Here is a 25649-nt window from a genome sequence, read left to right as displayed (position 1 = left end):
CTCCCAACTCCCCCGAAGTTGCTTCATATAACTTCTGGATGTTTTCCAAGATGAAAATGCCCCCGAAAATAACAGTATTTGAGTCAAGAGGGGATAACATACAGAATGGAATGGCATTCAAAAGATGCATTCTAGCAGTGTTTCCAAAAGCCACCCAAGTTTTGGGAGAAGTTTGTTCATTACCAAGGAGACAACAGTAAAGGGGATTAAAGTTCTTCAAAACAATTAATGTAGTTCTGTCAACCAAAGGTTTGATACTTTCTGAACACCCTTCATAGCAGTGGTGTTAAAATAGAGACATGTTGTGAAGAAAAGCACAAAAAATTACTTTACATTTGGAGTTAAAGCTCTACTTCTATTTATATACTTTAGGAACTTCTCTTAGGTGCCTTTGTGTTTTCCCCCCTTCTATCTACATTATCTCCCCCCCCCTCTCCCTTTACCCCAGCTGAAACAAAAAGAAATAAAAATTTTGGATCAAAGCCAGCAGTCAAGACGTCAATAAAGAAAAAATATGAAGAAAGAAGATTAAGGTTTAACATCCCATAAACAACAAAAAGAATTATGGGTATTCCAGCCCCGCTCTTCCCAATTACAAGTCCATAGCTTAACATTTTATCACAACTCTTGAACATTACTCTCTAATTTAGTTACACAAATTTTTTTTTATATTTTATCTATTTACTTAGCACACACGCACACACACACACACACACACACACACACACACACGAATTCTTAATTCAATATACAGTAATAATTTTTTATATTCATCGAACATACCCCTGATATTGGAATTCCTCGTAGTGGGGTTTCTGTTATATACCCATATATTTCTGATGAACTGTGAATTTTAGGTAATATGTTCATAGGAATTTGCAGGTACCTGTAAGAACACAAAGAAAAGTTAATTATCTTTCGGTGCACTTATTGATTACAGATTGACGTAAGAGCAAGTGAGTTCCACTCGTTTCATTTTTGAACATTTTTATCAGAATGCTGAAAGGTTTTAGTTTTTGCTTAAGCTCTATACAATTTCTATTAATTTTTTTCTCCTCCCTTTGAGAACTTCGACAAGAAACTGTACACACTTACATGCCTCAAGGCAGACAGTTTTTTTTTCTTTTTATGTTTCTTTTATGCTGTTCACAGGCTCTGTATAATTATCACTACATCTTCACTAGGTATGAAATATTGTTCACAAAGACATTCAACACACCCACGTCTGGAGGTAAAGTGATAATGCTTGCATTCTTCTTTTATATGAAAATGTTTCTCATTACACAGTGCACAGCTTAACTTCTAAGTGCACAGTAGATTATATTATTTTGATACTGAGGACTTATTAATACATTATTTGAATCAATTGGAGGTACAAATCATTTTTCATATATTTTCTTTCATCAATTGCCTCACAGCAGTAATTTTCTTGCTCAACATTGGATTGTGGAAAAGTCTAGAATGAGTAAGCCTCAAGTTATGCAGAGCTCATACTATAATTGCATTGCAGTTTTACATCTGCACAGTCTGTATGTGCAGACTTCAGAGAAGTGTAGAGCAAATTCTCAGAATATTGCTATAAGTTTCAAACTTTCATGAAACAAAGACAATCACAGCATAGGGGTGACCTCCATTACACATATCATACTTGGAAATGTGTACTGCCCTACTGTTCAATAAACAAGGGGAAGCTCACTCTGTTTAGTGAATGTAAGCAATACCTGCTCCATGTAGGAAGTGGAAACAGAAGTTATATTGTGTATAAGCTAAAAGCTTTCAGCATCCCATTTTTATTTAACCTTATGCAACTCATGAAACATACCTACACAGTATTGGATCCCACTGAAGAGTTTCTATATTCATAAGCATTGTCCTAGAAGCATTTGTCACATCTGTTATATGCAAACCACCTTCACTGCCACCAGTCAAATTCTGCAATACATTGAACAAAAATGGTAAAGAATTTTGAGAAGTGAGGGAAAATGAATTTATTTTCTTCAAAACAATGTAACACATTTAGAATAATTTTGTCTGTGCCGAATGCCACTTAATTTTTTTTAAGTTTTACAATGAACTATGCATTTGAATATAGATTTGTTGGCACATATTCAGTGGGTGAATCTGTAACCTGTATGGATTAAAATATCCAACAACAAATACATTTGAGTATACCAGTTTCAAAGATGATGATTATGGACAAGCCCACTGGTCTGATGGAAAAAGTCAAATACTTTCAGAAATGACATAATTTTTAAAAGTATTCTAATTTATCTGCTGGCTAGACTGATAAGAATTGTCCAACTTTCCACAATTTATTTTGAATACCAATGCCACTGGTCAAAATCTCAGATATAGATAAGAGTTTCAAAACATGTATTCCATAAAAGCCATCAGTTTGAAATGAATATTACTTCCAATTTAAAGCAGGGCTTTCATTCGTGTTCAGAGCCCAGTTTTACACAAATTGAGATCCCTGAAGGTTGCTTTTACACATGTATACATACTATAATTTAAGCTAAAATTTGAACTCCACTGCCACATTTTGCAGTCTGTATGTGGTGGCTAATCGCAGTAACTACTGTAGAAATTTTGATACAGCTTTTACTTATAGACTGATTCACAAGCAGCAAGTCATCTGGCTGTAAAAATACTTTTGTGCTACTTGTGAAGCTTGGGCAAATTGGTAGTTAGCATATTATAATGTGTGGCTTAGGAGGTGAGAAGAAAGTGTGTCTGTTCAGCAACTCTTTCTGTTGTTCTCCTTTTTTTTTTTTTGGAATATGTGTACCTCAACTGACAGCATGCAGTGTTATTCACATGAAAATGAGGGAAAGTTTTCTAAATGTTTGCAAATCATGTAACTGGGACAGTATTTGGGTAGTAGCCCAGTGTTCCCTAGTGGGACAGGGGAAAATCACCTAAAAACCACATCCAGGGGGGTCGGCTCTCTGACCCTCGTCGTTAATCTGCCAGGAAGATTTGATCCAGGGTTGGTGCAACCCCTGTCCTTAATGCAAACAGCTATCTATGAAAGTAAATCATCTGTGTTGTTCAATTTCTTTGAAAATGTAACAGCAAAATAAATATGGTCAGCTGATGTAACATACATGTATATTTAAAAGAGCTTTTTACTGCATTTACATGTACCCGTACCGTAAAACAGAATGGTACTGAAAACAGTGAATTTTTCAAATATCAGATGCTGACTTTGAGATCAAGTGACTATAAGCAGATAAAAAAATTATAAAACTTCCAGGATGACTGACAACCTAGTACATAGTTTTTCAGTAGTGTCCAAAAATCTGTGGATGTGTCATGTCACCAAATACATAGCATCAGTAATTTTAGATACAATGAGTAAATAAAATGCTGTGAATGTATTTCTTGTGTGCGTTAGGAAGCATGTTGCCCTTGATTGTGAAGCATGGATTTATGCAACAAGGATAAAATCAATTCTGAATCTTACCCATATTATCCAGGAGTCTACTGTGCCAAACATGCATGTTTGTTCCCTAATTGCCTTTCTCACTCCAGATACATTCTCTATCAACCACCTAATTTTCAGTGCACTAAAATATGGGCTAATTGGAAGTCCACATAATGGCATCAAAGCATCCTTGCTGTTGTCAGGAACTCTTGCCAGAACATGATCTACTATTGAAGCTGTACGGATATCTGACCATGCTGAAAGTAGAAAATGTTTTGAATGCCATTGGATGTGCAAATAAAAGGAACAGTAACAGTGATATGAAATAATTTTTTTAATTGCAATGTCAATTTTCTGGGGCACTTGTACAGTAGGCTCTCAACTGTCCAACCTAATGTAGCAAAAGGTCGAGCCATGCAACAAAAAAGCCGGAGAGGCCAAAGTTCTATAAATTCTCTGTTTTGAAGCTAGCCATAACATTCAAAACATCATCCTTTTTATAGCAAGATCCATTTTATTAACATTTTCCGACTTCTTACATAATACATCTTGGTTACAAGTGTGTGTCACGTACATGCCACACAATCAAAAATTATTACAGGAAACATAAAATGATCTGCATTGTAAAGTATGAAAGTATGATTATGCACATGTAAAATGCCAAGTTTAACAAAAAAGTCTTTCATAGATGACTGTTTCTTTCCTAGAGTCCTCTTCCATGCTGCAATATCCCTCCACTTATGCAAACAAATGATAGCAGATAGCTTTGCTTCCCCCTGCCTACTAATGTACTGCAGCACTGCTTCAATCATCTTTAGGTCCTCTGAATGCTAGATGAGATTTCTCCTGTCACCTATGTTTGCCCCCTCCTTTGCGTTACTTTCCCTAGTGTCACCATTTCTACAATATCATTCTCAGTTCATCTACTTCACCATTTGCCATCCATTCTGTAACACCATCTGCATTGACATTCTCACTTCATGGTACATTTTTGAGCAACGAAATGATATGATCGTTTCCATCTTTGATTTCTGTTTCAGACAAGGATTCAGTGTTAAAATGCCCACCTGAGTACGTAAAGTGATATGTTTGGAATCTCTTCCCAAGCTTTGGCCAATCATCTTATGACATCTCGCAAGAACAGTTACAGTCTTCATCATCGTCAATCACTGATTTTAATGAACTGAGGAGAAGGTACTGATACTACTACTACTATAGTTTTTTAAGGGTGCCCTACACCATCAGTTGACAAAGAGAAGTCGCATTTGGTGGTAAAGATGATGCTTTCATCAGTGACTTCACCACTGGCAGTATGTGAGGCAATGTTATCAAGAAGCAGTAGAGCTCTCCTCAATAAATTGTTGCTTTTCAAATATATCTCTATAGCTGGTATGAATTCATTTTGGAACCCGGTTTTAGAGGTTTCTGGATGAATGTGTTGTAGGGGCTGCGATTCATGATTTTTTTGTTTTTGAAAGCTCTAGGTTTTCATTACGTCCCTACTACTGCAAGCCAAATCTTCTGGTTGTCAGTTGAATTACTGAAATGCCACTATGGTAACTCATTTGTTACTTTTCTCATATGTGGGTCCTGCAGCTTCCTTTTCTGAACCAAGAATTTTCGTATAGGAACACCTTTTAATTTAAACAGCCATCATTGCAGTTGTAGAATGCTTTGCCAGAAATTACCTCCTCATCAATTAACTTTGAAAGCTTCTTGGTCAATGGATAAAGCCTAATAGTAATCTGGAGAATATCAAATAGTTTTTCTGTCAATCCAACCATACATTACTGGCAATAAATTGTGAATCATCTCTTACTAATTGTTGCTGAAAGTACTCCTACTAATTGTTGCTGAAACTGCAATGTTTTCTCCTGCAATACTGCCCCAGTAACAGGCAAACCTTTTTCTCTGAAGTGTTTGTGCCACAAAAATAAAGCTGCCTCAACTTCTTTATGCTTACTTTTCAGCATTGTCTTCCTTGCTTTTATTCCACTGATACTAGCTTGGGAAGTACACTAGTTTTCTTTCAGTCGTTTTCCTACCTGTAGCTCCAAAGTAATAATTTTGGCTGTTACCCCAGAATCCAATTGGATTACAGCAAATAGTTTCTGATCCATAATCACTACAAGCTGTTTTTGTTTATCACACACTTTGGAATCTTTAATTAAAACACAATGGATTGCACAAAACAACAATTTAACAATGCACACACCTTGGATGGTTAGATTTTATTCAGTTTTTGTTCCATGAGATGCTTCTAGTGGGTGTGGAACACGTCAGATGCTTCAAGTGGGTGTGGAACACGTCAGATATGCAGCTGAAGAAACAAGGAACACAGAGCTGCCAACAGAGCTGATCTCTGTGTCTTCACTGTTGTTTGTGAAGAACTGTTCATTGAAGAGGGCTTTCGATAATTTATTCGATATTAACAACACAGTATGTATCTTATAACTGTCATTCTAAATGTGCCCAAAGAACGAAAGACACCCAACATTTTGAAAGGCCACCCAGCATTGTAGCAATTGCTAAAACTTTAGAAAAGTACACTACATCATCCTCATTTTATCACAGAGAAGTATTATTATAATATTAATGAAGTAGGCTGGATAGTTGAGAGAGTACTGTACTATGCATTCTGACAATACTACAAAATCCAAATCAGAAACAAAAGCAATGTAGTAAAAGATAATAATGATCAATCAAAAAATATAAATAATTGCAACTGTTCTGAATATAATGTAAAATACAGTGGTGAATCTTTGCTCCCTCTAAGGCAATAGAACAAATAATGAAATGTAAAGGCACAGCCATATCACAAAGGACACATCAAGATATACTTAGAAGATAATGAGAGGAAAATATGCTGCTACCTATGTTTTTATTACAGAACATAAAAATAGAACATTTACTAATGTTGCCATAGTCTTTCAAAAATTCCAGTCTTGGTGTAAAAAAAATATTTTTTTCCCTTTTTCTCCACTTTATTTGAAGAGAAGTGCAGTACAAATACATATATCAATCAGAAAAACTTACCAATTGCATTAAAAAGTGGCCGCCCTGTGACTGAATGCCATAGAACAGCAGTCTCCCTTTGATTTGTAATTCCAATTGTTACTATCCTACGGCTGTCAATATTCTGTGCTTCCATTTTGAGAATAGTTTTGTTGATACATTCTCTAACAGCTCCAATAAGTTCCATTGGATCCTGTTCTTGCCAGCCATCGCGTGGGCATATATGTCTAACTTTTATGGAATGATATGCAATTTCCTCTGCGGTGTCTGGGGAGATAACCTGTCAATTTGTGCTCTATCAGAGAAACATATTTCCCAAAAGATATAAAATTAAAATTCCTATGGCCAACTGAACAGAGACTTAAAAACTCACCACAAAACTTGCAGTATCAGTGCCTTCATTTATCACTCCAATCAAAGGCGAGGACGATTCATTTGATGTTTCAGGCATTTCACCTGCAATTCAAAATTATTACACCTTTTATTGAAGAATTAATAGTCATAAGTGGAGCATACAGACCTCAGTTTACAATACATTTGAAACAACAGCAACCAAAATTAAGCTAACATCCACACAAGAGCCATGAATATGCGACCTGTCTAAATCGAAATAAAATTTCTTGAGTTTTGGTTTCAAATCTTTTGTACAACTGATTAACTCAGAGAAAAAGCAGAATGTTTAACTAAATGGGTATGGACAGGATGGTTAAAGCTACAGGCTGGCTGTCATTAACAGAGTACCCTTATTGTGAAGCTAAGTGTATATATTTTGAAACAATTTATTAACTCAGTACATTATCTACATGATGATATTTCAGTTTTTACTCTTATTCTCCTTCAGAAAATATTGCCTGATGATTGTTCTATGCTTTGTTACTTATTAAGTGACTGATTGTCAAACATTTGTCTCTACAGACTTTTTTCGACATAACTATCTACTCTCAATGCTGCTCTGTTACAAGCATTTCATCACTTGGCGTTCTCGTAGAATTTCTTTTTCAGATTTCAACTCACATAAAATCTTTCAAACAATAATTTGCAAAACAGTTAATAAAGTCATCATGTGTTCCTTGCCATGTAAGATCATAGTATGAGCACGACTTTTTGGAAAAGCGCCCCCCCCCTCCCCCCCGTCTCTCTCTCTCTCTCTCTCTCTCTCTCTCTCTCTCTCTCTCTCTCTCTCTCTCTGTTGTGCTCACACTGATCTTGTGCAGCAAGAAATCCACTAACATTTTATTGCATTGACACACAACGAAAACCATCATAGACACTACTGATGTACTGCTTGAAAACCCTTGACTGCTAATCAAATTAGAAGATAAATAATAGCCTGTATATCTCACCAATTTCATTACCTTGTAACAACTTTTAGTGTTCAGTCCCTCACAAGAAGAGATTTAGTATTGCATTACAGTTGGCAAAAATGAATTCAAAAGAATGCCTTCATGTAACACTTTCTTTTTCAATTCATTGCACAGGTACAGTAATGTTCCTTCTGGATATCATTTTGAGGTGTCAACCCCCCAAATATTATCATGGAATGGTCAAACAAAAAAATCAAATGAAAAAATCATAACATGAAAATAAATATTTCTTACTTTATTTGAAACCAAATAGGAGAAAAATCTACAGTGAAACATTGGAAGTAAAATGCATCTTTGTTGGTGAGTAGGAATCCATCCTTTTCATATTTTTTAAAGACAGAATAACTATGTATACCACTCTACTTATGTTATGCTATAATATAAGCTTTCAGGTTTGTCAACAACTGTTCTTACATGTGTTTGGAAGAAATCAACTAAAATAACATTAAGAAAATACATTAACACATGCTGGCCAATAGGATTGGATGTGGAAATGCCCCGAGTTAAATTCACTCATAACTGAATTTTATTTTGAAAGAACATTTACAACATTTTCCACATACTAAACTAGCAATGCAAAGTAATTGTGAGACATTAGTAATTCAATTTCTAAACATTCATGGGACAGATACTACATAATAACAGAATTTAAATGCTATAACATACTTAAGGCAATTACTTATTTGATCTTGAAATTGTCAACTGTTGTTGTAGTTGTTGTGGTCTTCAGTCCTGAGACTGGTTTGATGCAGCTCTCTATGCTACCCTATCCTGTGCAAGTTTCTTCATCTCCCAGTACCTACTTCAACCTACATCCTTCTGAATCTGCTTACTGTATTCATCTCTTGGTCTCCCTCTACGATTTTTACCCTCCACACTGCCCTCCAATACTAAATTGGTGATCCCTAGATGCCTCAGAACATGCCCTACCAACCGATCCCTTCTTCTGGTCAAGTTGTGCCACAAACTTCTCTTCTCCCCAATCCTATTCAATACTTCCTCATTAGTTACGTGATCTACCCATCTAATGTTCAGCATTCTTCTGTAGCACCACATTTCGAAAGCTTCTATTCTCTTCTTGTCCAAACTAGTTATCGTCCATGTTTCACTTCCATACATGGCTACACTCCATACAAATACTTTCAGAAATGACTTCCTGACACTTAAATCTATACTCGATGTTAACAAATTTCTCTTCTTCAGAAACACTTTCCTTGCCATTGCCAGTCTACATTTTATATCCTCTCTACTTCGACCATCATCAGTTATTTTGCTCCCCAAATAGCAAAACTCTTTTACTGCTTTAAATGTCTCATTTCCTAATCTAATTCCTTCAGCATCACCCGACTTAATTAGACTACATTCCATTATTATCGTTTTGCTTTTGTTGATGTTCATTTTATATCCTCCTATCAAGACACTATCCATTCCGTTCAACTGCTCTTCCAAGTCCTTTGCTGTCTCTGACAGAATTACGATGTCATTGGCGAACCTCAAAGTTTTTATTTCTTCTCCATGGATTTTAATACCTACTCCAAATTTTTCTTTTGTTTCCTTTACTGCTTGCTCAATATACAGATTGAATAACATAGGGGAGAGGCTACAACCCTGTCTCACTCCCTTCCCAACCACTGCTTCCCTTTCATGCCCCTCGACTCTTATAACTGCCATCTGGTTTCTGTACAAATTGTAAATAGCCTTTCGCTCCCTGTATTTTACCCCTGCCACCTTCAGAATTTGAAAGAGAGTATACCAGTCAACATTGTCAAAAGCTTTCTCTAAGTCTTTCTACAAATGCTAGAAATGTAGGTTTGCCTTTCCTTAATCTTTCTTCTAAGATAAGTCGTAGGGTCAGTATTGCCTCACGTGTTCCAACATTTCTACGGAAGCCAAACTGATCTTCCCCGAGGTCGGCTTCTACTAGTTTTTCCATTCGTCTGTAAAGAACTCGCATTAGTATTTTGCAGCTGTGACTTATTAAACTGATAGTTCGGTAATTTTCACATCTGTCAACACCTGCTTTCTTTGGGATTGGAATTATTATATTCTTCTTGAAGTCTGAGGGTATTTCGCCTGTCTCGTACATCTTGCTCAACAGATGGTAGAGTTTTGTCATGACTGGCTCTCCCAAGGTCGTCAGTAGTTCCAATGGAATGTTGTCGACTCCGGGGGCCTTGTTTTGACTCAGGTCTTTCAGTGCTCTGTCAAACTCTACACGCAGTATCGTATCTCCCATTTCATCTTCATCTACATCCTCTTCCATTTCCATAATATTGTCCTCAAGTACATCGCCCTTGTATAGACCCTCTATATACTCCTTCCACCTTTCTGCTTTCCCTCCTTTGCTTAGAACTGGGTTGCCATCTGAGATCTTGATATTCATACAAGTGGTTCTCTTATCTCCAAAGGTCTCTTTAATTTTCCTGTAGGCAGTATCTATCTAACCTCTAGTGAGATAAGCCTCTACATCCTTACATTTCTCCTCTAGCCACCCCTGCTTAGCCATTTTGCACTTCCTGTCGATCTCATTTTTGAGACGTTTGTATTCCTTTTTGCCTGCTTCATTTACTGCATTTTTATATTTTCTCCTTTCATCAATTAAATTCAATATTTGTTCTGTTACCCAAGGATTTCTACTAGCCCTAGTCTTTTTACCTACTTGATCCTCTGCTGCCTTCACTACTTCATCCCTCAAAGCTACCCATTCTTCTTCTATTGTATTTCTTTCCCCCATTCCTGTCAATTGCTCCCTTATGCTCTCCTTGAAACTCCGTACAACCTCTGGTTCTTTTAGTTTATCCAGGTCCCATCTCCTTAAATTCCCACCTTTTTGCAGTTTCTTCAGTTTTATTCTACAGGTCATAACCAATAGATTGTGGTCAGAGTCCACATCTGCCCCTGGAAATGTCTTACAATTTAAAACCTGGTTCCTAAATCTCTGTCGTACCATTATATAATCTATCTGAAACCTGTCAGTATCTCCAGGCTGCTTCCATGTATACAGCCTTCTTTTATGATTCTTGAACCAAGTGTTACCTATGATTAAGTTGTGCTCTGTGCAAAATTCTACCAGGCGGCTTCCTCTTTCATTTCTTTGGTCCAGTCCATATTCACCTACTACATTTCCTTCTCTCCCTTTTCCTACTACCAAATTCCAGTCACCCGTGACTATTAAATTTTCGTCACCCTTCACTATCTGAATAATTTCTTTTATAATTGTCAACTAACTTGTATAATTTTAATAATTTTAACTGTCATAAATTATGATATATTTGAAATGCCTAGGTACAAATCAATACACAACATGACTAACAATGCATATTCCTAATGTGTGTTGCATTAATCACTGCAGGTTTCCCTTTGTCTCTAGAGTAGCACCTGCCAAATTGTACTATGTGTCACACAGCTTGAATTACTGCAGACAGCAACAAATGGGGAATGTGGTGTCTGACCAACATAACAAATAGATACTTAAAGAGGTGACAGCAGTGAATCCTTTTGATCCTTGAATTCACTGGCAGTGTGCCACCACAAGGGTATGCAGTATTGCGTAGGGCATGTTTCAGAGCCGACGTTAAGGCTGGACCAACCATTGTGTGTGGTTTCAACTTAACACTTCTGAAAACACTACATGCAATAAAACAGCAAAATGTATTACGTGTGTGTGAAATTTCAGTGCAACTGTGATAATGTGTATCTGTCTTACAACATGGAAGTGAAGCTAATTGGTACAAAAGGATAGCAGAGACACACACGGAACTAGAGACTCTTTTCTGAAATTATTATTTTTTTTTTTGGTTATCTTCTGCTGTCTCTGCTTCACCTTGTTTCTTTCAATATAAGCTAAAACCAGTATAAACAAACGAAAAAGGATTTAATTCTTTTCAACAATGTTGAGGAAATGGCATTTCTATTTAATAATTACTTATTACAAATAATATATGTGAAAAATTCTTAACATTTACATGTAATTCTTTTTCATTTTTCGTTTCTGCCAACATCAATTTAAATGTGCTACAAACAATTATTACTTTTACAGACAGAAAACAATGCAGTAGAAAAATATTGTTCCCACAGTACCTCTCATTTCATTAGTTTCACCTTTATGAAATATTTAATTTCATCAGGAAAAACAAAAATTCATTTTCGCTGTGGATGGAAAAACTTCAGTATGATGACAGTACCAATTAAATATCAGCTGTGCAAGATGATCCCTACAATTTGTATTTGCATTTTTTCCACTTTGAATAGCAAGTTTAATAAAGCTTGTTGATTTTTAAGCTATCATCATCTTATAAGTCTTAAAGAAATAATCAGGTATAAATCTACATCTACCTGTTCACCTATACCCTGCAAATAACTGGAACACAAGGCTGAGGATACTTCACATTGTACTAATTATAATGGCTTCTTCTCATTCACTTCTCGCTCAGGATTGCTTAAAAACCTCTATATGTGCTGTAATTCATCTGATTGATCCTATAGGAGTCATATGTAAGGGATTGAGTATATTGGGAAAGAAAAATTGCTATTCAGCATATAGCAAAGATGCTGAGTCACAGATAGGCACAACAAAAAAAAAATATTATACGCGCACACGCGTGCACATACTCTGCTGCCTCTTGTAGCTGAAGCCACACTTCTGACTCCAGATACCAGAGACTGCAGTTTTTGTGTGTGTTTGTGTGTGTGTGTGTGTGTGGGGGGGGGGGGGGGGAGACACAGGTGCATGTCATCTATTTTTAACAAAGGCCTTGTTGTCCAAAAGCTTATGTTGTGACTGTCTTTCTGTTGTGCCTAACTGCGACACAGCATCTCCTCTATATGGCGAGTAGCAAATTTACTTTTCATAATATTGTTACATTCCATGCTGGATTTTCCATTGTTGGAGTGAGTATATTGCTAGATGCTTCATGTGACACTGGAAGTAGGTTTTTGCTGGCTAGTTGATGCCTGACTTCAAATGTCTGGCAGTTTAGAGTTTTCAGCATTTCTGTTACTCTCCTGCATGGGTCAAACTAACCTGTGACCATTTGTGCTGTCCTTTGCATGCATTCAATGTCCCCCATTCATCCTATTTGGTATAGGCCCCAGACACTTGAACAACATTCTATGATGGGTGACATGATTATTATAGTAAGCAAAGTGCCTTGTAGCCTGATTACATTTTCCCAGCATCCAATCAATGAACTGAAGTCTACCACCTGCTTTATCTACAACTGAACCCATGTGATCATTCCATTTCACATCCCTACATTTGTGTCACTGAAGTGTTTGCATGAGTTGACTGATTAAAATTATGACACTCTGATATTTTAGGCATAGGATACGACCATTTTTTTTATTTTTTGAAGTGTCTAATAAATAACAGCTCAGTGAGAAACAAGCTATCATTACAGTCTTATGAACATGATGTCGTTCATCAGCTAACATTCGTTGAAAACTTTATAATAGGAGACATAACTCTCTTAGAGACCAAGACTGGCATATCTGCCTTTCACAGATTCCTCAGTCAGTCAAAAGGCATCAGCATAGCAACTGTCAACAATATACACTGCTTTCTCTTGTGATACTACCTGAAGTTGTGACTTTCACTTATCTTCAACCAAAACTGCTCTATCAGAAGATAAATAGTTAATTCAGGATGAGGTTTATCGATTCACAGTAAGTCACATACGTGCTCAAAAAGTCGGTGAGTGAGTGCCTGTCAAGGTTTTTGGTGCCACCAAGACTCACCTAAAATTCTGCTCTCTGTACACTGTTTGATCTCTCATCAGTTAATCATAGATCTAATAATTCATACTGTGGCTAAAAGTCTCTTTTTTGTAATACTACTCTGCTGTGATACTTCTGTATGGTTGATAATTTGTCTCAAAACACTCAAAAGATCATCTATGAACAAAGAAGGCTGATCCTTCCTTGACCTCTGCATTTACCAAATTTTATCACCGGCTGAATGTGTGTGGAGATGGTTTATTCAGACTCATACACCAAGTGACATGACAAGAAGTCATCAGTGAAATTTGCACTCTCTTTGAAACAGTGTGACAGAATTTATTCCAGTCTATGACATGCAATACAAAGGCTTGTATGCCAGGAAATTGCCCTTGCTATTATATTAATCTTGTGATCAGCACAAGATAGTTTTATTATGTGGAAAATGCTGTTTATTTTGGACTAGGATTAAGGTGTACGAACTTTTCACTTCCATTATGATTATTCACAGGGAATTAAGGTTACAGTTCAATTATTCAATGTGAACAAAAAGTCATTTTTTCGAGCTGTGTGATTTTTCTTCACAAAACACCTTTGTATTTGAAATTGCACCATATGTACAAGAAGTGTGCTGTCTTGATTGGTTACCGGTGTGAGCTCTTTTGCTCATTGTGTTAATGAGGTCCAGCACACACATATCTCGCAAAGGTGAAAACAATCTGGTATTAATCGACATTGATTTCTGTAAATCTGAAATGACAATGATCAGGTCAATATTTCCATCATCAACTCAATATTTCCACCACATCACTCTCAGTTAAAATGTATTCAAATTTATAGAAATATTAAAGAGGGATGGCACTTTACAATAATCATGTTTCATCCTATAAACTTTCACAAAATTACGTACAATCAGATTTACGTTCATTGGCAAGTTGATGTGCCATACAACTCTTTCTTGTTACAGTTTAACACAGTACCAACATTGAGGTAAGTAAAACCAGAGTGTTACCTGAATATATACTAATGGAGAGAGGGGCTGACCATAGATCTATGAAGAGACTATCACGAAATTCATGTCAAACAGCGCAGGCAAATTTAAGAACACATCAGGTCATGACCTGGGCAACAAACCTCTCAGTAACCCAGGTCTGCAGTTAACATTTTTAAATATTTCATAGTAAATTGACAATGCAGCAAAGTATCCAAAGCCAAAATTAACTTTAATGCCCCACAAACTACTATTTCAAGAGAGCACAGAGATTGGGTATGGTTATACAGTAGCACTTTTAATCGTTAATCAATTACAGTGTATTGCTCTGGATTCTGATAAAAGCATGTTTATTTGGCAAGACAAGTTGCAAATACCTTGTGTCCCTGGTAAAGTACTAAGAAAATGCATTGAGTGTACAAAGGAGATTGCTTACAAAATACTTTTTTGACCCCATCCTAGAATATTTCTCAAGTGTGTTGGACCATACCAAATAGGACTAACAGGAAATATTGAACATACAGAAAGAAGGGCAGCACAGATTATCACAGACCAGGAGAGCATCACAGAGATGCTGAAAACCTGAACAGGCAAAACTTGACAACAAATGACAACTACACGGTGAAAACTTGCGTACGACAAAATTTTAAGAACCAGTGATGATGAATGTTGATATTTACACACACCCCCAATTTATCAGTCTCTTTAGGACTACAAAGTCAAAATTAGATTAATTAAAGTGCGCGCACACACACACAGGCATTTCAGCAATCATTCTGCCGAAGCTACGTAAGTGAATAGAACCAGAATTAACCTTAATACGTATTGCAGTGAGAAGTACACCATGACATGTACTTCACAGTTAATAAGGAGTAGTTTGATCACAAATTTTGTTGTTTTCTTTTTCAAATGCATCACGCATTGATAACTGTAAGTTCCATTTGTACTGCTAGACGTGTGACCCTCCACAACTGATGTATGTCATAGCTGTGAAGAGTGTGTGTGTGTGCCAGTTGGTTCCACAGAACTAACAGAGAATGGGTCTACTTTAGACATGACAGAAAGGCAGAAAGGAGATGATGTGTTTGGATGTGTCTATGAACACATGCTAAACAGAGTTGCCTGACTTACTGGAATGTGAATGCGGACTATCTGCCCTGTCTACCAGAATAATGTACCACTGGCAAGCTTTTAACATTACATAAGCACAGTGGCTGGAAAACATATACAACCAACAGAGAAGAATGCCACACACTACCAGTGACAATCAATTTCACACTTGACAGGAACGGCTGCTGCCAGTCAATGCAGGTCTGTCTCACCATTTGCCAACTCAGCACTGCAAAGGGAACTGCATGCAGTGGGCATCTGTAGTCAGGTATCTCACAAAAAAAAAATCATTGCTTATGATAACACAGAGCTGCACTTTATCAAAATGGGAGAAACAACACAGAGACTGGGCAGTAGCTGACTGAAAGCATGTAATGTGGTTCAACAGGTCATGATTTTGATTCTCATCAAATGGTGCAAGGTGTCAATTGAACCAAAGGCCCAATGAGGCCTATAACTATGTGTGGAGCATATAGTGCAGGCCAGAAGTGGCCATGTGATAATTTGCAGATGTCGCATACCATGACTGGCTCACTCATTCAGTTTACCTTGAACATGAAGTAAGATATGTGTTTCCACATTTTCGGTGACCAAGTGCTACACTTTATCCTACATGTTCATGATGAGTATATTGTGGACACTCGTGTGTTCCAAAATAACAACTGCATTTACTGCGCTGCATACATACATGCTGTGTGATGATTAGTGTATCACCCTGCATATCTCAACTGAACTTAATCTTATAGAGGTCCAGAACTATTTGGGACAACAGGTAAAATATAACTATAAACATCCCTACAACTTATGCCTCTATGGGATCAAATCATCAGTTAATGACTTCAGCTGGATATAGAAGACATGAAGAAACTTGTGGAAGGGGTAAATTATGCTGCCACAAAAGTCTTTGGGCACCTACCAAACAGCATCAAAAGCCTGACAGATAGCCAACAAACATTTAAAAATAAATTAAAAGAATTTCTAGATGACAACTCCTACTCATTGGCTGAATTTTTAGATATAAAGTAAGTAAAAAAAAAAACTTAATCATTAGTGTCATGCAATATTTTGTGTAATGTAATTTCTTGTACAGACATCTTTTATTAACCTGACACGTTCCACATCATTACGAAGTGTCGTATTCATGATCTATGGAACAAGTATTAATCTAATCTAATCTACTCTCTCACTGTACTGAATCCAGTATCAAGGCCAGAGGTGGTGGTAGACAGTATTAACATGATGGCTCCTGTGAGTGAAAAAACTCTTTATACTGTAAACTTATTTAAGCCAACAGATACACTACCCCAATACATGACATGAACTTCCAAAAGTGTTAATTATTTACCAAGCAGAACTATTACATACAAATTTTGTTCACAATGTAGTACTAGCTTTTTTTAAAAAAAGAAAAGAAAAGTCGCTGTGTTGTTTGCCAATGAGAGACGATGGCAGACACTTCAAAGCTTTCATTTCACCCCACATAAACAGCCTCCATATGAGAATAACTCTGTTGCTTGCCTTTTGGGCGACTTTTTGATCAAGGGGGTGCACACAATTTTCACCTGCCCTTGGTATCCTGTTGGCAAGCAGGAGGGATCATTCATTTAGTTTTCAGTGCACTCTTATGCCACAATTGGTGATGACCAGAGTGTACAATGGTGCACCCATCCAAGTTACCGCTTACTATGCTTTGAGCACAATGCAGTGAAGATCACTGCACCTGTGATCTGTGGTAACAATGTCTAGTGCTGTCTACTTTATAAATTGAGTGTCTGATGTTGTTTCTGTTCTTGTCTTTTTAACTTAACCAGATTATGACACACAGTTACTCAAAATGTGTGCTTGTGAATTAGGACTTACTTCCACTGACCACTTCAATTTTATCTTTGCAGTCCATAGTGAAGGTACAATATGCAACCTACTGTACTCATTCTGCAACCCTTTTCAAACTAGCCTATAATCACAAGTGCCAACCTTCTTTGTACACATTCAACATCCCACACAGATGTAATATGATACAGGTTCCACACAGTACTCTCATAAACATCATACAGATATTTTGTAAGCAGTCTTCCACAACAAGCTGACTTATACTTGAATATCCAGCCAAGAAACTGAAACTCTCCATATTTCTTTTCTGAGAGATGTAACAGCCTGAAGCAAATGCTGTTATGGGTATTACTGCAGCTTTTATTGGGTGGTGTTTATTCATTTGCTGTGAAAACCGCAATTAATGCTGTCTGCTCAGACATTAATACTTGATCTGCACAGTGATGCTCCTCTCAACCACTAGCAAGTCCAAAATTATCTCCATGTATGACGCTGTATCCGAATTAAAATTCCTCCCTTTCATATAAATAAGTCTGTGACCCGTTGCAAATCTTAATAGACATCCCAAACAAATCCAAGTGTTTCTATAAACATACACTGAGGTAACATATAATAATAATAATAATAATAATAATAATAATAATGTGGCTGATTGTCTGTATATGTTAAGGGCATACATGATGTAGTTCACTGTACAAGGAAGAAATCCTACAACTGCCACTCACAAACTCAACAAAAGGTCCATGAATAGAGTATTGACACTTCTGTATTTATACAGTCGAAACTGGATTCTAGATATTACATTCTACTATGTTGATGCCAAACCAAAATATGGAGGAATATTACATTTATTTTGTGCTTCCTCTAGAGTCACACACACTTTCTCTTTCGGTAACTTTCCCCCACATTTGCGTCCAACATTTGTAAAAATGGTATTTAACCCTGTAAAGATTTCAGTGAACAGGTATCAGTGACATATAACTGAACCTGAAAAAGTTCTCAGTTGGAAGTGTTTTGTGAAAGCAACAGGAAGCTGAGAACTAATAATTGGCTGGAATCAATTCTCTTTTTCATAGTGACGACATCTGAATATCACAACCACTTCCTTTATGAGAAATATTTTGTGAGCTGATTCTACAAACATGACAAAGGTTGCAATTCAACTTCTGCATGACAGGTAAGTTACAGTGAAAGGAGCTTCTGCTATGCAGTTCAAAGACCAGTTGAGCATGTGGTGCATTGCACTGAAGTGCCTAACAAATAAAAAAGAAAAATAAAGGCTATGACAATGGTATACAGAAATGACAGCTCTTTTGATACTGTTTATCTACAAACACAGCACCAAGAGAAGACAAAAGTCTATGGACATTTGATTTACTGCCTCCCTGCTAAGAGTTGGAATTCAAAGAATGGTTTCTTATGATTCATCAGTCAACCATGTAGAGAAGTAGCTGGAGTTCTTAGATATTTGCTTCCAGCATTTTTCATGGGCAGTGTTTGAAGTTAATATTAGAAAATTAACAAATGTTGATCTGTGCAGGCAACTACTTTCTTTTAGAAATGTTTCAGAGCTATTGCACTTCTATGTGCCCTCATAATTCAAATATCATTAATTTGAAATTTATGAATAAGGCTTTACTTTAAGCTTTCTGGCAGATTAAAACTGTGTAGTGGGCACAGGCTTGAACTCTGGATCTTTGTCTTTTGTGGGCAGTGCTCTACCAACTCAGTTATGCAAGCATGACTCAGGACTCGTTGCTCCAAGGTGTAGCACACTACAGTTACCACTCAACACAATGTGCAGTGATACTATCATTGAATGCTCAAAGCATAATAAGAGGTCACTTGGGTAGGTGAACCATTGTACACACTGGTTATAGCTAATAGTAGCATAAGAGTGCACTGATAATTAAATGATTCTTCCTGCTTGCCAACAGGATGCCAAGGGCAGGTGAAAATCATATGCACAGCACTGATCAAAAAGTCACCAAACAAGCAAGCAAAAATAATTAACACTGTATAGGAGTACATGTCATATATTGTGGTACTGTAACTGTTTGCTTAAATAAGTTCACAGTATAAAGAGTTTTTTCACTCACAAGAGCTATCATGCTAATAGTGTCTCTGGCCTTGATATTGGACTCGGTACAGTGAGGAAGAGTGTCCACAAATTTCTTCATTTCTTACATATCCAGCTGAAGTCGTTCACTGATGATTTGATCCCATAGACAGGTATTTTACCTGTTGTCTCAAATAGTCCTGGGCCACATTACATGCCTTCAGTCAGCTACTGCCCAGTCTCTGTGTTGTTTCTCCCATTTTGTCTATGTGCAGCTCTGTGTTATCATAAGCAATGGTTTTTTTGTGAGGTATTCAACTACATATGTCCACTGCATGCAGATTCATATGCAATGCTGACTGGGAAAACGGTTCAGTATGACTGACAGCAGCAGTTTCTTTCAAGTGTGAAACTGTCACTGGTAGAGAGTGGTACTCTTCTCTGTTCCCTCTGGGCTGGGATATTTGTTATAGCCACTGTGCTTATGTAGTGTTACAAGCTGCCAGTGGTACATCATTCCTGGCAGACATGGCATAGTTCTCAATCACACTCCAGTAAATCAGGCAACTCTGTTGATAGACACCCTGTCCAAACAAACCATATCCTTTTTGCCTTTCCATCATTTTTAAAGTCAAGCATTTCTCCGTGTTAATTCTATAGAAGCTATTGGCACATACACACATTTTACATCCAAAATATATGTCAGCAGTAGAGGGACACATGACCACCAGGAAGCAGTTCTATGCCCTCTGCAGTGCTTCAAAGCAACCAGTTTGCTCTTAAGGGGGTGACTCAAATTTTGTCTAGTGAGCTTTTGGCTACTATATACTTTACGATACATTATACAATCACTGAAGAGCAGCCAAATTAGAAATACCTACCAGCAGCTTGTAGGCACCAAGCTTCACACCAATAATGGCAGACACACACAATGACCCAAATTTCACAAGATACTTAATGTATTAGGGAGGCATCCTGATGTACTACTGTTACCCATTGCCCATAACTCAGAGAGAGATTTACCAGGACCGAGACTGACATGTACACATCTCATTCAAAAACGTTCCCAATGCACTCAGTAAGTCAGATGACCTGCGAGGACTTCCAAGATCCTTGTGTCTTTGCCTCTTCCTCGAACTAAGCACTAGCAATGGAACTGAAGCACCATTGAATATCAGTGTTCAGGCACCAGTGCTAAGCTCCACCTTTATGACATACAGTGAACAGAAGTACACATATGAGACATTGGTTTCTGAACATTATTCTGAGGTGTTTGTTCTGGATGGTATGGCAGACCACTGACTTATTTTTGTCCTGCATTTAACTTGTGGTGACATCCTGCACAGCCAACACTAAGTGTTATAATACAGGGGACTCAATGCTGACCCAATTGCCTACATGTTGTAACCTAAAGTAGTCCACAATGGTACAGTGAGGAGATACACCCTTGACATGATGCCACACGGGAAGTCCAGTTATCTGCACGACCCAGAAATGGAGTGCCCAATAGATCAGACACACATGGGCAAATGTGGTAATACGACTTCTCTTACCCATTCCACCTCTACTGCCATACCAGGTTGCCAGTACCAACTCTGACGTCATCCCAGTCATCTGCAATAATTTTGCACATATTTTTGTTTTGTGAATAACTAATGCCTAAGCGTAAAATTTGAAGAAAAAGAAGAATTATTCAACATAATAACAAACAGAAGCACACAAAATATTTTGTCCAGTATGTGGCAGGTTGTTTTGTGTGCAGTAACATGCTAAGACAAAGAATTTATAAAATAGCTACCAGACAACAAAATTAAATTTGATGTAAAAATTTTTACTGTCTACTGCAATCGCTGGTGCCTAATATTAAGGTCATCATCAGACTGCACTGTAGATCGCTTAAAAACATGACAAGTCACCAATGACAGTTCCCTGTTTATTTTGTAGTATCCTAGTGTTAATGAAACAATTCCATTTTTGTGATGCTTAGAACTGCGGCATCAAAATATGATGGTTCATCACACAGTCTTCTTCTTGTTCGCAGCAACAAGAAAACGAACTACTTTTTTCTGGCTAAAATACAGAGTAGGAGATATATGAATAGAACAGGAACACCATACAAAGTTTCTGAAGGTGAATAAATGGTGGTTCTTTATCCTGTGCAAAGTAAACCAATTTTCTGACATTTGGATCACCAAGATAAAAGAGAGTCAAAACTGAAGTTGCTGAACAAGTGAAGAGAATTTGTAGTAACGCTGGTTTTCAACCCACTTTTTATCAAAAGGACAGCTTGTATATTTTGCAAAACTGCCTTTCCCTCCTCTTCTACTATAACTGTCATAAACGCATCCTGTCTAGTACACAACCGCACTAAGTACCTTTTCTCTCAAGCTTATTGATGATCCATTTGCAGATTACTAATCACTCATTTTACTTAGAAACAATCCCTTTCTTTGTCAAAGTATATGCTGCGTGGATAGTAGCGCAATGCCTGAGAAAGACAGGCTCAGGTTTAAATCCCAATCAGAAAATGTTTTAACTTTTGACAAACTGAATTAAAGTTCATTTGGCGTTTCCTCTGTTGACGTATCTTGTCATCTTGGTTTTTCAGAAAAGAAAATTATTTTCATTTCGCTACTAGAGGATGGAAGGGCACTTACATATTAAAAAATATGTAACTGCCTCATTCTTCAACCATGTGGTACACCATTCGTGATTTGTCATTAATTAGGCACTTGCATCAGTTTCGATCTGAAATCATTGTCCGACATAACTCACACTGTTTTTATTAGTTCATTATCAATAGGCGGTGATTTCCTTATCCACACTGTATAACGTTGAAGGCTAAAGCTACAAAATGGGCGGTAACACATGATGTGTCAGTGACTGATTTTTCACTGACTTTTAACTCGGCGCAAACACACTAACACCCACACACGCATATCATACAGTAAAACAGGTACTATTGGTAAATCAGAAGTTCGTCTTTTAACGCTGAGGACATCACTGCAAGCTGGTCTGGCCATACAATTAATGTGCACAGGTTGCGTATTCGTTTGAAATCCACAAGGCACCGTCAGTGATTCGGCCGGGGTAACTAAACACGGGTACATCGGTCGAGGACGACAGTACCTGTCAGTCATGTCCCAGGGTTGGGTGGCGCGCGCACATCGGCCTGTGGTTGTACCGGCTCCCCGCCGAGTGCTGGCGCGGCTGGTGGCTACGCGCCGCTATTCCCGTCCTGGCGAGACGCTGACCCACGCGTGCCCTCGCCTTCGCTGCCACCGCCGCCATTCCACAGACACCTGACTGCCCCTGCGTCTGCGGCCGCTTCTGGCTGGCGCTGCGCCACCACGTGCAAAGGGCGCGGGGAGGGCCCGGCAGCACTCGCACTCGTCTCGAAATCGTTCGCAAATCTGATTCAGTGGGGCACGAATTTGTGGAGGCGAGATTAGGCAGGGCCAATTCTAATCCTCTTGATGGATTACCAGTAGAAGACCTATACAGAGATCTTCATACACCCATACACAGAGATGGTGAAAGTTTCAATTATCACATCAAATAAATCAAATTAGGACTATGAAAGCTGGTGACTGTGTTAGTTGTTCTCTTCTACGTGTTGAAAGTCTGCAATAAAGATGTCTTATAAATCCAAGACGAAAATTTCACTTTTCACTATGCAGCGGAGTGTGCATTGGTCTGAAACTTTCTGGCAGATTAAAACAGTGTGGACCGAGACTCGAACTAGAGACCTTTTCCTTTTGTGGGCAAGTGCTCTCCGCAATATCCTTTCTTCCACGAGTGCTGGTTCGGTAAGTTTCACAGGAGAACTTGAGTGAAGTTTGAAAGGTAGGAGACGAGGTACTGGCAAAAGGAGAGCTGTGAGGACGCGTTGTGAAACGTGCATGGGTAGCTCACTCGACAAAGCACTTGCCCGCGAAAGTCAAAGGTCCCGAGTTCGAGTCTTGGTCCGGCATACAGTTTTAAATTGCCAGGAAGTTTGCTTATAAATCGCTTGTGCGTCCCATCTCAGAATATTGTTTAAGTATGGGGTACTCATACCAGGAAGGCCTAACGGGGCCTACTGAACGTGTACAACGAAGGGCGCCAGGAATGGCCGTGGGATTTTTTGAGTTTCCGTAGTGTGTCCGGGAGCGTATTGAGGGGCTTCCACGCCCCTGGTAGAATGGTCAACATCTGCTCCATCTTCTTTGCTTTCGTCCTCCACCATCGCGTCACGCTCCTGTTCGCAGTCGGCTGGTGGTACACCAAGCCATTGGTCAAACAGCATGTAGCTACAGCACCCGCTCTCCGACTTTTGAGATTCTACAAGGTAGCGAAGTTGCAACAGGAATGCTATTGTTGAACCAAAGTGAACTGTTTAGGCGGGAGCTGTGTGAACAAGCGCGCTTTTGTCACATAAACAGTTTTATAGCGATAGACGTCTGTTTTGTAATTGTCAGTTCTTTTTGATGGTGGCTATGCCTCTGGCATAGATGCATAGATGTGTGTGCTGACCTTACGTTAGTTAGGTTTAAGTAGTTCAAGTTCTAGGGGACTGACTACCTCAGATGTTAAGTCCCATGGCGCTCAGAGCCATTTGAACCATTTTTGACACTGTCACAACAGTGTGCGTTTTAAGTCTTGGGCTGAGGGAAAGGCTTGCTCGCTTGGCAGAAGATAGGAACATGAGCGGTAGGAAATTCCACATACATCTCCCGGTTAATTCTTAAACCTTTTTTCTTTATTGGTTTATTTTTTCGATCAGTTTTTGCGTCCCTTTTGAACTTCCGCCCTTGGCGGGTGTCTATCTGGCCAACCCCTCGATTCAGCCTCGATATTGCTACGGAAATATTTAAAAAATCTGACTCTTCAAACGCTCGAAAACAGATGAAAATTATTCCGCGGAATCCCACATACTAATTTTCAAGTATCAACAGTACGTGATGAACCTAGAAATACTCATTATCCCGCTACGCACCACTTCCTGTGGGATCGTGAAGACAGGGCCCGCACTAGCTGAAGCACGTACGGAGGCAGTAGCGCTGTCTTTTTTCTCACGCACGACACGTGTTTGGGATGGGAAGAAACTCCAACATGTAGTATGTATGTATGTATGGATAGATACATTCGCCTTACAATGCGACTTATTTTTAACCAACAGTGGATGACATGGCGAGGGTCCTGGTTGCGTAATATTCCAGCTCGAAAATTAACTGGTAGTCATTCTGGAAATGCTTGTCACTGAATGATTTCTTTCTCCGACGAAAGACGATGAAGTGACTGGTTGCCATCTCAGGATAATACGAGGGGTTGATGAAAAATTTAATACGCCAAGGAAGCAGCAGCATATGTGACTGTGTCTTATGCAGGATGAATTAAGACACACACACACACCCATGGGCAGTTTCCCCACGACTCTTCGTCTTTACAGTCTCCCGTATGTTCTTCAGGAGACGACAATAGCACGGTTTGCCCCTTACGGGCATAATCCGTTGGCACCACACCTCGGCAGTCTCAGACACTCTCAGCATCACGTTAACAGATAACAGTTGGATCTTCGTCTTTTTCAGCGGTATTGAGCCCTTGCGTTTCCATTACTTCCTTTGTTTGTCTCTGGGTCATATTGATACACACAGCACTCGCCCATAGTGATCAGGCTGCTATAAAAATCACCTGGAATGGTCTGACAAAGCTGCAACATTTTCGCTGCTGCCTCTTTTTGGGGGCTTTTTAAACGGAAGTGGGCAGTTGTAGAATCTAGAGATCGCCACGTTTGTCATGTTCACACTGTTGTACAACGTCAAAACTGTTTAACTGTTTTCACCTTTTCCACTATCGCTTTGAATCTAGTCCCTCGACTGTGTTACGGCGATTTTCGAGCACTGAGTTTTTTGATAGAGAGTTGATCTGCCACTTCGTTCTTCGTCGTTCGGATATGTCTTACCACATGGGAAGCGTCTGTGTCACCTAGCCCTGTGTCACGTAATGGTGCACCTACATCAACTGAGCACGGATTGTCGCAGCGTTGTTCCCTTTCAAATGCCCAAAAATAATCAGTACATAAAACTCCACTTTTATCAGTGGGCCACGCCATTATACACGTTTTTTATACTTTTTCAAACTTGTTTTATAAGTTTT

The 25649-nt window shown here is 38.4% G+C and overlaps 1 protein-coding gene across 9 annotated transcripts in view; it reads right to left on the bottom strand.

The window, feature by feature from the left end:
- Positions 1-25649, bottom strand: part of LOC126329925 (glycerol kinase-like) — a 260608-nt gene that overhangs the window by 68147 nt on the left and 166812 nt on the right. For 7 of the 9 annotated variants that reach the window (XR_007562628.1, XM_049996234.1, XM_049996242.1 and 4 more), the window contains 5 exons: positions 6816-6898; positions 6464-6722; positions 3467-3684; positions 1823-1932; positions 784-886 (listed from right to left, as the gene is read on the bottom strand). Coding sequence is in view for 8 of the 9 variants with exons in the window: in XM_049996234.1 (XP_049852191.1) it covers positions 784-886; positions 1823-1932; positions 3467-3684; positions 6464-6722; positions 6816-6893 (768 nt within the window). In the remaining variant the exon portion in view is untranslated. Of the gene's footprint in view, positions 1-783; positions 887-1822; positions 1933-3466; positions 3685-6463; positions 6738-6815; positions 6902-22640; positions 22734-25649 lie in introns of those variants that run through there. The other 2 variants (XM_049996261.1, XM_049996268.1) reach the window with 2 other exon arrangements.

The sequence above is a fragment of the Schistocerca gregaria genome, chromosome 2 (genome assembly GCF_023897955.1).
Source record: "Schistocerca gregaria isolate iqSchGreg1 chromosome 2, iqSchGreg1.2, whole genome shotgun sequence".
In the NCBI taxonomy this organism is placed as follows: domain Eukaryota; kingdom Metazoa; phylum Arthropoda; class Insecta; order Orthoptera; family Acrididae; genus Schistocerca; species Schistocerca gregaria.
This window is presented reverse-complemented; position numbering and strand designations above follow the sequence as displayed.